This window comes from Amblyomma maculatum, chromosome 1, assembly GCF_055883805.1.
Source record: "Amblyomma maculatum isolate TAMU_Amacu chromosome 1, ASM5588380v1, whole genome shotgun sequence".
NCBI lineage: Eukaryota > Metazoa > Arthropoda > Arachnida > Ixodida > Ixodidae > Amblyomma > Amblyomma maculatum.
The window spans coordinates 280,131,572-280,145,857 of NC_139344.1; the positions used below are offsets into that span (position 1 = coordinate 280,131,572).

Below are 14,286 nucleotides of genomic sequence, written 5' to 3' on the forward strand. Positions count from 1 at the left end.
AGTGTGTGGCGGGGATGTCCATATTTCAAAAGGAAATCGTGAATATGGTCTAGCCGTTAAACTCTCTCTCGCGTGCGTGATTTGCGGGGACATTTCATCGGCATGGAGTTCGCCGCGCGTGCAAGGCAGCCAGAAGATAAATCCGTTTGCCGTGAATATCCTTGCTGCACGCGCGATGCAAAGTACCGGACATAGGCAAACGGCGCTGAATGATGTGTTTGCGGCGATGAACATATCTCATCGTGGCCTGCACACGAAAACGTGGCAGGACTACGTAAAGAGTAAGCTGACGCCCGCAGCAACACGCGCAGCCGAAGGAGTGTTGAAAGACAGCGCCCGTTCTGTTCGGCAACTCTATAACGAGTTGAACCTTGACAACCCCGGGAACATTTCTGTCTCTTTCGATGGTTCATGGATGACCCGGGGTCATTCATCCCACATCGGTGTCGGCGCCGTAGTAGAACTTTTTACTGGACTGGTACTCGACTATGTAGTTTTCAGTAACTTTTGTGCTGGGTGTGAGCGTGGGCCCAAAGAAGGTGACCCGTCCTATGAGGCGTGGAAAGAAAGCCACTTGTGCCAAAAGAACACGGACAAAAAGTCCGGTGAAATGGAAGTTCAGGCCGGACTTGTTTTGTTTGAAAGGTCACTGGAGAAACATGGCCTTAGGTACACGACCATGCTCTCAGACGGCGATAGCCGCACATTTCTTGCATTGCAAGAATCAGCTGTGTACGGCTACATCGAAATCAGCAAAGAAGATTGCACAAACCATGTGCAGAAGCGGATGGGAACGGCCCTACGCAATGCAATTGCCAAGCATAAAGGTGATGCAAAAGAGAGCTTGAGTGGCAAAGGAAAGCTGACAGGCGACCTTGTCACCAAGTTGACATCGTATTACAGCTGGGCCCTGAAGTCCCATGCTGGAGATGTTGGGGCAATGCATAAGGCAGTGATGGCTACCTATCATCACGTAACCTCCAATGATACCGTGTCAAATCACACCCTCTGCCCGACAGGCGCAAACTCGTGGTGCCGCCAGAATGCTGCTGCAGCCAAGGGAGAGCCTGCTCCCAAGCACAGATACAGTTTGCCACCACATGTGTGCAAAGCACTTTTGCCTATTTATGAGCGTTTGGCAGACCCAAAGCTGCTGGAGCGGTGCCAGCAGGGAAAAACCCAGAACAGTAATGAAAGCTTGGACTCCCTAATATGGTCACTCGCACCAAAGGAGCGCCATGCGTCACTGTTCTCCGTTCAAGCAGCTGTTGCCGAGGCTGTTGTCCGCTTCAATGCAGGAAACCTACAAGCATGCTCAAAAATACTGAGTGAGCTAAATATGAACCCTGGCGTCCAGAATATCAGGAGGATGGCTGAGAAGGACAGGCGCCGAACAGCCGAATCAGTACGCAAGCGTGCCTCTGCGGAAAACATACATCGGGCACTGAAAAAGCGGCATTCTAGTCAGCCCAAGCAGTCAGATTACATGCCTGGTGCATATTAGCTGTCTGCAAGTGTAAATATGCATATATCTTTTTGAAATTTTGCATAAATTGTGCCTAGTTTGTTTTTTCCCATTTTCTCAAAACTCAAATTTTGGACACTTGGCTGGTTTAGTTCGTCGATATCTCTGCATCTAGGACAGATAGAGATGTAATTCCTTTTTCTAAATAAAGCTGAAGGTGCGGTGAATGCAATGATCGAAGCAGAATTCTTTATTCAAGCTTCAAAAATTTTTTATTTTGCCAAGTTAATTGAAGCATGATAGGCACGTCTTGAAGGACAACTTTCAAAGTGCAGCAAAATTGCTAATAAGGGTAAAATGGAAAAACTGCTTTGATCATTGCACTCTTTGGTCATTGTACTGTACCGCCATGCATTAAAAATGATGTTTTATAGAGGCATTTTTTTTGCGCGGAAGTACTAATTAAATGGATAATTAATACTATTATCTCGGGAATTAACTGACATAGAGAAAAACAAGTTACATTTTTGAAATCAGCATAAAAATCTGAACAAGAGGGTATGATTTTATCAGGATTGGCTTTAAAATAATGAAAATAGCTCTAAGACCAGTGTCCCCCCTTAAAGTGCAATATTCACTGAAAAGCATCTGGAAATGCAATCTGAAAATGCTACCTAATAAAGAAATGACCAATGACATGCATGGTGTAAATTATAAGAAAAAGGAGTATAAAAAAAAACTCTATGAATGACTGGCTCCCAGTGTCTCCACTATCCAAAATCCAGCTCTTACAGCACAGCTAGTAAATTCTAATTAGGGACAAGAAGGTGCAGACAAAGAAATGTTTCTGAGGCTTTAAAGTTACTAATAATTACAAATAACCTAGACCTAGAGTTCTTGGACAGCAAAAGATTTCAAAGCTGCTCAGTACCCCTGACTACAAAATACCCCAAACGCTTGGCATTATCTGACAATCTTCCCAGCAGCTCTTTCGAAAGAGAAGGGGCACAGGAAACCTTTCTGGAATAACGGGTGACTGGTAGCAACTGGCATATAGTGTTAAGAAGGGCATGACAAGTCGTTCCAACCTACTGCCATTTTGTATTCCTGAGGACAATATATTATTTTATTTTTAAGGTCTGAGCTCCGTAAAATGCATTCCTTACGTTGAAATAAGTAACCGAAATCAAGACTCCAGAGCACCTCCCGCCAACAGCAATCATCATGCGAAATGTTCTACTAATGTTATGAACCAAAACCAGCCATCACGTCATATGCAGATAAGCTGCCGATACAGGACACAGTCGTCACACTGCCTTATAAATCATGTTTTAAAACAACTGTACTGAGGGCAGTAGTGAAGTATTATCTAGTTCTTGTCTCATCCACCTTCGGAGCGACCTGTGGTGTCGTCCGGTAGCGGCACCACCCTCACCGCCTAGTCGGCAACATCAGTAATACAGTGGAGCTTTTGCACCAGAACAGTGTGCCCAAATCTGCTTCTCTCGTAACAACATAAGGCCTGGGATAAAGGAATGTCAGAAATTAATCCTTCTTGAGTACCACAGACCCACACCGAGTGATGACTGTCATACTAGCAAATTTTTGAAAAACAACGGCCGCCAATGCGGCGCCAGCTTATTTAGCACCTTTGTATGCGAGCTCCACAGCTAAGGCATCACAACAATTGTTTCTTTTACTATGCAACAAGGGAGTTGACAGTAAGACAGTTCAATGATTAGACCATTTAGCACAGAACTTATCAATTCCAAAGTGCTGTCCGATGTGGCTTCAATATTAAAGAATTGAATTTTCCACTAATCAAAGTTCGATAGACATGAACATGGCTATGCTTTCACACGATTTTGAAAGGCATAAATATATGTGTTCGACATAAGCGATAATTCGATATATCAGAGACTGACCATAGTACCCTTAACTGTGAAGAACTGCCATTCCACTGTAAGCTTTGTAAGGTTACTCCATGCTATGCACCCTTTGCAAAAATCTAAGTCACCTTCTCTGCACAGCAAAAACACCGTCACCATGGTGACCAAGCCTGCTTTTGGGGCAGAAATAGGGTTCAGCGCAGAAGACTCCTCTTGTGGCAACAATGGCCACGTCCCTCCCCTCTGCCTTGTGTTGCTGTCACGATTAAGGGATTAAGATCGCCTCTACCTCGCAGGTACCATTCATGGCCCTCTCCCCTTTTCGCTGTTCAGTAACGAAGGAATGCTCTTCGCAAGGTTTGTGCATGACATGAGGCTTAACATAAAACTATTCTGTGCTGCACCCAACTTGTGGCCCGACAATGGGTCACACAGCCATGGTAAAGGGGATTTTGAGATGCAGCAAAGCTTACTCAATTTTGGAAATGGTCCGTAGAAAGCGCATGTTAAAAACATGACACCAGTAAGAATGAATGATAACTGCCTAAGTCAAGCCTTCACAAGCAAGTGCAAACTAGCTCAAACCAGATATTCGTTGACCGAGCTCAAAGCCACACGTCACACAACAATGTAAAAAGATGTCTCAGCAGCCTACTGTCCAGGGATCTTAGTACACTCTAAGCTTGCCCTAGAATCTTTACAGTGCTTTCAATGACTCAATTTCACTCATGCTTGGTTTGCTTTTTGGGGTTTAACATCCCAAAGCAACTCAGGCTATGAGAGACGCCATAGTGGAAAACTCCGGAAATTTCGACTACCTGGAGTTCTTTAACGTGCACTGACATCGCACAGCACACGGGCGCCTGGCTTTTCGCCTCCCTCCACCGAAAAGCGACTCGCGAGGCCGGGATTGGGAACAGTAGTCGAGCGCCCTAACCACTGTGCCAACCCAGCGGGGCAATTTCACTCACTGTTTTTTCTGAACACTAAAGTAATGTAATCTGTATAGCTTACCTGCTCGGTACCATTGGGAGAGCAGCATGTAGAATAAGTAAATAATGTATACAAAAACCATACCTCGATATCATATATAGGTAAAGCGGAAATGCATTCCAATTCTTGCTTGCCAGATTTTCAGCCACTTTTACATATGTCATTAAAAGTTGAACTTTATGCTGACAATTGTATGCGCCACATCACCTCTTTGGGTTGGTGCACAGGTGATGGGTTCAAAGAACAGAGGTTTGACGCAGATGACACTGGGCTGGAAGGGGTAGGCGACTTCAGCAACGACGTTAACAATGACGTTGAGACAGCAGGTGGCGTAGGGGGTGTTGCAGGCGGTAGGGGTGATGGCACTTTACGCTGGGGTGTGCATGGCCTTTCTACTTCTGCCATCCCCTGTGACGACTGCCCTGGCTCCTCCTCCACCTGACAAGGAAGTAAAATATAACAGCACAAGGTTCAAACCCAAGAAATGCAGAGTATTTTCCTGTGTATAAGTCTATTCATATTTCGTCAGTGCGTATTATATAAATGTGTGATTTGTGTATGGTAAAAAATGATGCACCACCACACACACTACCCTTTGCTGTTTTCAGTAATTATTGGTATGAAAAAATATACTTTGTTTAAAAGAGCAAAAACTCGTGGGAGTTAGAGTTTTATTTTAATTTTATTTTTGCTGCCTGGTGCATCGTTTTCAGGCATTATAACATGAAGAGAGTGCCTTTTAATAGAGATGTGAAATATAGATATAACATCTTCAAAATGCAGTAAAATCCATCACTATCTGCAATTGGCAATTATCTGGTGGCAGAACATTCCATTCTCTAATAGCATGTATAAAAAAAAAAACAAAAAAAAACAGTATTATAAGAACTCAGTAGTAGAGGGAATTTCATTATATGGCAGCCCGAACCATGTGCCGCCACAATAATTACTCAAGCAATGTTCTCAGGTTTCACTTTCAGCATCATAACCACCCTATTTTGGCATCACGTTCATTCCATTTTATGCATGTCCTGCATTGTTGTTTCTCAAATAACACCACCTGCGAGGCAAGAGCCAAAGCGCTCAATTCAAGTTGCGTGCTGTTAGATATACAGTAAAACCTTGTTCATATGTTCCCAGTTTATACGATTTTTCACTTCATGCACTCAAATTGCGGGCAGTAAAAACTTTCATAGTGTTACACTATTTTTCTTCCGGTTAATATGCTCCCGATAACTCGATTTCCCAGTTACTACACTCAAAATATCAACAAACAGTGGTAGTGTAATATGCTTGCCGATAACCGGACACGTGCTAGCATGCGAGGGGCCGAACATGGGGATTCACGATATAAAAAAACTTATCAACAGCGCTCACCCGCCACAGCTGCTTTCCTGTGCAAACGGGCGAAGTGTCAAAGAAAGAAAATAAGCCAACATACGAGGCGCCCGCTCCCATGGAAATAAGACTTCATGAGGATAAGCAAAATGGCTTCATTGCAGTGCCCTGGGGGCATAAGGGTGAAACATTTGATAAGTGTAACTATGCACTCAAATACAAGTGAGCCGGTTCTGGGGGATATAGCATGAAAAAAAAGTGACAACTGCAAGCCATCGAAATGGCTTCATCACATGTAGAAGGTGTAAGGGGGCGAAACTTCCAAAATCAGCCAGAGAAACAATCCTGCTTCGTAATTTGTTATTAACTTTCTTCAGCGCTTCAGACACCACAAACTCTGACAGAATTCTACGAGAATTTTAAAAAGAAGCTGTCCAATGTTGATGTGAAGATATGCTAATTTACACATTTAGGCAGTGAAAGTGTCAACTGTAAATGACTTTGTACATCATTATACAGATAAACATTTCAAAATAAGGCAGTCCTGGATCAGAGGTTATCTCAGATAATACATGTTTTCCTCACATTTTTTTTTTTAAACGTATGAACTAGGTTTTACTCTATTGTGGAAAAAAGGAACCGTGCCAGGGAGACAGTTCACCGTGGACGAAAATATGACTTGCGTCAGGTACAATCCTGTAATAGCACTCCACTCAATAAAAGCAACAAAAAAAAAAAAAGTCAAATAAGTGCTTTGCCAAGATTATTCCATGGCAGGAATGTTCCATGGTAGGAATGCATCCGTGCTGACCCACGATCTGTTGGCATTAACTAAGTATATCACTTTAAAGGTATACTAAATAAAAAAATTGCCGCCGAGATTTCCAGCGCAGATGGTAGCTATCGCATTGGAAGTGACCAAAACAATCCCTTTTATGAACAGAAATGAGCGGAAAGTAAGTATTTTAATGAATATTTCTCAAATCGCCGCAACTAGCGGGCTTCTATGAAAGCTCTGACAAAACCAGATATCACGTCACAACACTCCCATCGCGGCCAGTTGCACCTGTTCATTTTTACTTTCCTCCGCGGCACTCACAAAGCGCACGGACGGACATGCTTTTTTTTTTTTTTTCTGCTTGTGTTCCTGTGCACAATTCATAGTTCCCTCCCTGTGCGTAAACAACTGTCCGCAATAAACGCCCTACGTACGCATCCCCTTTGGCATCCCTCGTGTTAAGCATTCCACACTTCGCATCATTGTTCACGGCGCGACGCGGCGGACCGACAATGCGTGTAGATGGTCAACCAACTTCAAGTCCGGGAGTGGCGGCAGCAGCAGGATCGCGGGGCCATGACGTTGCTGACGAAGGTTGTGACGTCACGCCCGCCGGCTAACAGTCGGGAGCGCGCTGCCTCTGACCCGGCGGCCGCTCAGAAAACGTCAAAAAAACAACAATCCACTCAAAACTAAAACGAATTGTATGTCTGTACTAGTGTCATCATCATCAGCCTGACTATAACCACTGCAGGACGAAGGCCTCTCCCATATTTCTCCAATTAACCCGGTCTTGTGCTAGCTGCATCCACTTGACCCCTGCGAACTTCTTAACCTCATCCGCCCACCTAACTTTCTGCCGCCCCCTGCTACGCTTTCCTTCCCTTGGAATCCAGTTTGTTACCCTAAGCGACTATCGGTTATCCTTTCTTCACACTACATGTCCTGCCCATGCCCATTTCTTCGTGATATCCACTAGAATGTCAGTAACTTGCGTTATTTCTCTGGCTCACCCTGCGCACTTCTTACCTCTTAATGTTACCCCTACCATTTTTCGTTCCATAGCCCTCTGCGTTGTCCTCAACTTAAGTAGAACCCTCTTGGTTAGCCTCCACGTTTCAGCCCCATAGGTGAGTACAGGTAAGATGCAACTGTTGTATACTTTCCTCTTGAGCGATACCGGTAAGCTGTTAGTCATAATCTGCGAGTGCTTGCCAAATGCGCTCCATCCCAATCTTATTCTTCTTGTTATTTCCTTTTCATGGTCCGGATCTGCGGTTACTACTTGTCCCAAGTAGACATATTAGCCTACTACTTCCAGTACTTAGCTACCTATACTCCGTTTCATACATCAAGTGCAACACTGCCAAAGCTACAGCTCTTGTTTGCGCTCCCCGCATCCGCGATGAAAAATAGTTCCTGCTCTTCGCGAGAGGAAACAATAGTTATTTTCTCTGCAAGCTTAATATATCTTACATTTGCCATCAACTTCTTAAAGAGCAGCTTTTTTAGGGAGAAAAGATCGGATTCGGTGAACTTGTATGTTTTTTGTGTCGTTTTCGTTCGTGTCTTGTTTTCGCTGCCCTGCAACCCTGCCAGCTGTGCCACTAGATGGCGCTGGCTGTGCCCTCCACGCTGCGCATCTTTTTTTGAGAAAATGATTCTTCGGTGCGCATTTTTTCTATAAGATCCGCAGTGCAAAGATGTCTAGGCGTGCGAAGCAAGCTATTGCAAACGTGTATGCTCGGAATACAGCCCGTTTCTGCAGGAACCACTCGGCCGCAAAACGAGCACGTAGTGATACGCCTCCTCTTTTTTTTTTCTTGCGGAATACTTGTATAGCTTTCGCTGTGTTGCACCATATGTATGAAACGGAGTATAATGTAAACTGCTGTTCCTTCCCGAGGCTGTTGAACATTACCTTAATCTTCTGCACATTGATTTTCAAGCCTACTTTTCTACTTTTCCTGTCTAGGTCATCAATTAGTCTTTGTAGTTCATCTGCTGAGTTACTTAGCAAGGCAATGGCATCAGCAAATCGCAGATTACTGAGGTATTCTCCATTTACCCTTATCCCTAACTGCTGCCATTCTAAGTCTCTGAATACTTCCTCTAAGCAAGCTGTGAATAGTACTGGGGAGATTGTGTCTCCTTGCCCAACACCGTTCTTTATGAGAATTAATGTTACTTTCTTTATGCAGAACTATGGTTGTAGTGCAGCCACTGTATATATCTTCCAACACTTTCATGTACGGCTCGTCTACACCCTGATTTCGCAATGCTTGCATCAGCACCGAGGTTTCTACTGAGTCAAACGCTTTTTCGTAATCAATGAATGCTATGTATGAGGGCTGGTTATCTTCCGAGCATTATTCTATCACCTGATTGATGGTATGGATATGATCGATAGTAGAGTAACGTTTCCGAAACCCTGCTTGATCCTTTGCTTGATTGCAGTCTAACGTTGTCCTGATTCTGTCAGCGATTACCTTAGTAAATACCTTATACGTAACAGACAGTAAGCTGATTGGTCTAATTTTTAAGGTCCTTAGCGTCCCCTTTCTTATGAATGAGGATAATGTTTGTGTTCTTCTATGGTTCCGGTACAATCGATGACACCAGGCACTGCGCATACAGGGTAGCCAGTTTTTTTTAGCACGATGTCCCCACTGTCCTTCAACAAATCTACAGGCGATGCGCAAAACGGCGGCAACGCCACCTGTCGCCAAAGCCGCAAAGCGTAGGCGGGCTCGGTCGGCGCTGTTCATGTCAGCGTCTATGCGCGCACGTCGTGTTTTCGTCTTTGGTCGCGGTTTAACAGATATAAGGCCGCTGTCAACCTTTAGCAATGTCAAGGAAGAATTGCTGCGTAGTTGGGATTTCGAACACCCATAAAAATCTTGCCAGGAACACGTTTGTAGTTTCCAGAGATGCTTCACGAGAACGACGGCGGCCGTGAATCGCGGCTGTTCGACGCAGAAAGCAAGCAATCGCACTGAATGACATTTGTTCAGGTTAATGTCATTTTTTCGACGCGCTTCTACACGAACAAAGCTAATGACATTTCCAAAATATGGTAACTGTAATTGATACGCAAATACTGGAGTGCCTTCAATATGTTACGATGACGGCGCTGTAAACGAAAGCAGCCTTTAAATTGGCATTCATGTCTTGCATACTTCGTAACCAACCTCTTGATAGGACTATCAATTGCGAAGTTAGCAGCTGTGTCGGTGGAGTTTGTTTACGAAAGGGTACGGAAGATATGCAAGTCTGCGCTCGACTGCGAAATGTGTACGAGGTTCAACCAACGTACACTTTCCGCACTAAAGCAAGTGTCAAGAGCAACACGTAAACTAGGCAGTATTTAGTGTACTGTCCGACGGCGCTTTTGTAGAGCATTCAAGTATCACCCTACGGCGCAGCATACTACAGTCCCGTTGACTCCCGTATGTTTTCGCCAGATCGTTCGCTCGGCGTATTAAGGCCCGTCGAAAAATGTTCGAGCTTAGCCTCATCCAAAAAGCATACGGCAAATTCGTAACGCTTGCCACATCAGATGCCGCGAGCTTACCGCAATGACCCTGCCCGCGAAAGCAGCCAACGACGGCGCTCTGGCCGTGTGCTAGGCCCTAGTCGTCGCTAGGCCTAAACGGCTTCGAATAAAAGCCGTAGCTGGAAGTGCTTTGGATATAGTAAATTTCCTATTCATAAACCTGCCTTACTATCAGTTCAATTGTCTCACAAATTGTCTTACAGTAAACGGAAGGTGTAACATCGGCGACGCCTTAGCAGCGGAGCTAGAGAACGAAATCGAATGAGCTGCGTCACACCGGCGGCAGCTGCTAAAAGCTCAAATTTGCTTGTATTGCTGTTATCACTTCTTCCAAATCTCGTTACATAACAGCGATCCTGAGTAAAGATAATTGTTTTAGATTCCTTCCTCAAACTAAGCGCATATTATTTAAGATGAACAGAGCATGCTTTTCTGAAGGTGGCGAAAGAAATCCTCGGCGACACAGCACCGACGGACCGCAGCAGCAGGAGCGACCTGTTCCGCCCGCGCTGAGTGCGGTGGCTACGGGTTGGCTGGCAGTGATGGGTGCCAGTTTTTTTTTTTTTTTTTCTTACGATGCTATTCGGCGTATTTCACAGAGATGACTAGCTGCAAAATTATACGAGCACAGTAGTATTTGATGCAGGTGGCACTTTTGTGTATCTTCTCGCAGAGTCTCTGGTGTCAACATAACACATTTCCTCGTTGATCGCATTTGAATGAGTACCTCAAACTCATTCGATACCTGATGTCGTTTTCATCGAATGTCATTATATTTTCTCGTGTAGCAGCAAACAAATATTTTTAATGAGCGTCATTCGATTGAAAAGGCATTAAATTTGCCGTGTGGCAGGGCTGAGTGATAACTATGTTTTCAGTATTTTCTGCTTGTTATTGCACCTTCCATGAACACTTCTTGTTAAACTTGGTCGCCTCCGCTAGCCGGGAAGGTACAATACACATTAGATTTGTGAAACACTTAGAATGACGATTTTTAGCGCGCATTGACATCGCACAGCACATGGTTGCATTTTGCGTTTCGCCTCCACTTAAACGCGGGCAGCGCGGTCGACTTTGGTCCCGATAACTCGATCCTCCTCAGTAGCCTGAGCCACTGCGGTGGGTTATTGAACAGATATTTGCCAATATGCGTTTTGGAACTTGTCATGCTATTACTTTGAAGACCAGAGAGAAAACATAAAACATGTCACTGCACTAGCTATTCAGACTAAGGGCTCTAGAGCTTGTTATAAAGCATGCTGTAAACCTGCAGTTGGGCGCGAGGGGATACAAATGAAATGAAGATGATACTACAATAATAAAATAGGATATGAACTTTAAATCTAATATGCTCTTGGCTAACCTGTGATGCAGCTGTTCAGATATTATCTCTGCTGATATCTCACTCCCCCGTGAAATTATCTACCCCCTCTGCATTTTTGACGACCAAATATGCGAAATCTATGCTGTACAGGCAGTGGTAAAGCGCAAGCATGAAAAATAACTCTTGCTACAGGAGCCCAATACGCGCTATTTTTCTGATGCTCAGAATGCTAATTTGCAAGCTCGCTGGCTTTTCCTGTGATTGCACCGGTACGAAACCGCTCGCAATATCGACGACGCTGCCTAGTTTACTGTAGCAATATGTTGCATGTAAACGAAGCAAACGTGAACCATTAAGCAAAGAAAGAACATTGGTTCATAGGTCAAGGCATGAATGAATTAGCGTGGCGTTGTAATGAACGCGGGGCACTCAAAATGAGCTCCACTTCGTACGCAACCTTGTTGACACTAGTCTGCAGGAGACACTTGGTGCATATGGAGGCGATGTAATTCCAGACGGCCGTGATATCGAACACATGTCCACTATTATAAAGTGCGATCCCCTTGCGCGCACTGTCACTGCGGAAGTGCCCGCGAGACACGCAACGGCAGATCGCACACACGCACTACAATCACGCTTGCCGCATGAGGCCCGCCTCGGGTTCCGACGGCCGCCGCTACGTGGCTTTCAGTGGCGCCCCTATAGGCGCTGCGCATGGCGTATAGTTATTTGATCCTCTCCAGCTGCTTTCCCCCTTTTCATAGTTTCTGTTGCTTTACTAGCCTCATCCTTCGACACTAGTGGAACGTCCGACTGTTTTTCCCTACCGCCCATCTCATTATGGTCCTGACTACTTTCGCTACTGTAGACATCAGTACTAGTGTAATCGTGTCTTAAGAATGCAATTGTGATGCTTTCTCAATATTCTTGGATATTTGTTCAGTATGCCTTTACTCCCGCGTGTGCTCCTTTGTTCTCCCGCAGGACGTTGCACAGGGCAGCGAGTAGCGGCATGTGATAACTGAGCTAACACACATAGCTCATGCTGGTTACATCGACGTGCCATGCAAAGATGCAATAAATACACGATGCACTTCTGGTAGTGGCATGAAGTGGGTGATTGAACTACAGCATATGGGTGCCAGCTGATGAGTGAGATATGCAAAAGGCAAAAAAAAAAAAAGGTCATTCAAGCAGAATAACCTGATTAAAGGAGTAAATGGTTACTTTCCCATTCTAGACAAGTGATGCAAATGATGCTATCAGGTGAAATTAACCAGATTTAAACAAAGCTATGGTGCACGTTAGCTACACAGGATGGCACCACTAGTACAGCAGCCCCAATGCTTGGCGTCAGGCTAAAAGCTTACCCAGAATAGCAATCTTTTACTTTTGCAATGTCGGCATTGGAGGTAGTAAATTAATAAGGCTAGTTCACAGCTAGTAGTTCTTCAACTCACATTATTTTTACGTAACGCTTACAATAACACACAAGAACTAAATATACGCTTGCAGTAACCATGCCATGTCGGGATGCCCATCTGCCATAGCGGACGGAACCATGACAGACGATAGGAGCGTTACAAGTGTGTTGCAAAGTAGTCAAAGGGAATAATTCTTCAGAAGCATCCCGTGCTGCCCCTTACTGGCCCCACAATGTCTTGGCATGCTGTCGAATTTACCATGCGGTATCGTGGCCAAGGTTTGCAGTGCCAAAGGAGTGCACAAAGAAAAAAACTAAATCAAAGAGCAAACTTACAAAAAAGCAGATTGCGGGAAGGTGGCAAGCTCCCAATAGCTCCAGCAATGTCCATGTGTGGCAAGCATTTTTTCCCCACACAAGGAATCCTCAGCGCATTTACAATGCTTACCAAATGAACAGGAGCGTCTTATCACCGATGAGACTTACACGCAGAAAAAGTGCCACTTGAAGAGGGGTACACGACAATTCACATTTGTACCCACACTGTCAAACACATGAGCGCTCTTTCCTTCCAACACGCAGCCCATTCTTTCAAGTTCATTCCTCTTACTATGCAAGGCCCAAAGCACATCATTAGAAATGCTAATGCAGCAGTATATCAGCACAAGCATGCAGGTACAACTCACCTCGATGCTAAGAGGTGATCCAATCATACTGTCTGGCTCACTGTGCTCTGACTGAGAGCTACTGCGTCGCATCTCTTGTGAGTGGTGGCTGGATGTTTTCTTGGTCTTGGCAGATGGACGTGCAGCTACTCTCAAAGCCACTTGTTGCAGCTCATGCTCCTTGGTCCACTGCTGCAGCTCCACCTCAGCCATTTCTTTCGTCCGCTGTTCGCTGTGGGAGACATACAAGACAAATATGGCACAGGCTGTGGCTTACACAAATCTCAGCACAAAAATAATGAGAGCCCTGAAAAGAAAAGGTCATTACCAAACTTGCAAGCCAAATAAAAGAAAGCAATGCAGTCAGTCACTAGATGCTCAGTCACCTGAACAAACATGAAGTCATTGCCACACTGTAATTTGCTAATCATATTACAACGCCACACAATATAAAGCACGTTTAAACCGCAAGCCGAGACTTTGTAAACATCGTCGGACGCTGCTCTTATGTCCACGTTGCTACCGCCGTGGACAGAAAACGAGAATTTGTTATTCACTCAAAGAAATAAACTCGGCCTGGCGAGCTGTTTTCTCATTGTTTAAAAGGAGCGATAAGCTACTTCACATAAGGTAATGAAACGTGGTACAGCCGGGCACTCACACACGGAAATGTACCCAATGAAAAAAAAAAAAAGAAAAGGGACTGCAAAAGGCTCGAACCGTGCGAACGCTTTTGTATAGGCCGCGGTCATGCCAGGGGAACTACTACTACCCAAAATGGCGTTCCCAATTCGAGCAGTCTAGAAAAGCACGTACGCTTTATGGAAGCGGTCTCCGCACTGGAAAGTCAGCTAG

The 14,286-nt window shown here is 44.8% G+C and overlaps 1 protein-coding gene across 11 annotated transcripts in view; it reads right to left on the reverse strand.

Moving 5' to 3' along the window:
* The window catches only part of LOC146206664 (bromodomain-containing protein 8-like), a 158,853-nt gene that overhangs the window by 114,048 nt on the left and 30,519 nt on the right, over positions 1-14,286 (reverse strand). For all 11 annotated transcript variants that reach the window (XM_084591449.1, XM_084591447.1, XM_084591445.1 and 8 more), the window contains 2 exons: positions 13,453-13,663; positions 4,555-4,785 (listed from right to left, as the gene is read on the reverse strand). In XM_084591449.1, the coding sequence (XP_084447575.1) occupies positions 4,555-4,785; positions 13,453-13,663 (442 nt within the window). The remainder of the gene's footprint in view (positions 1-4,554; positions 4,786-13,452; positions 13,664-14,286) is intronic.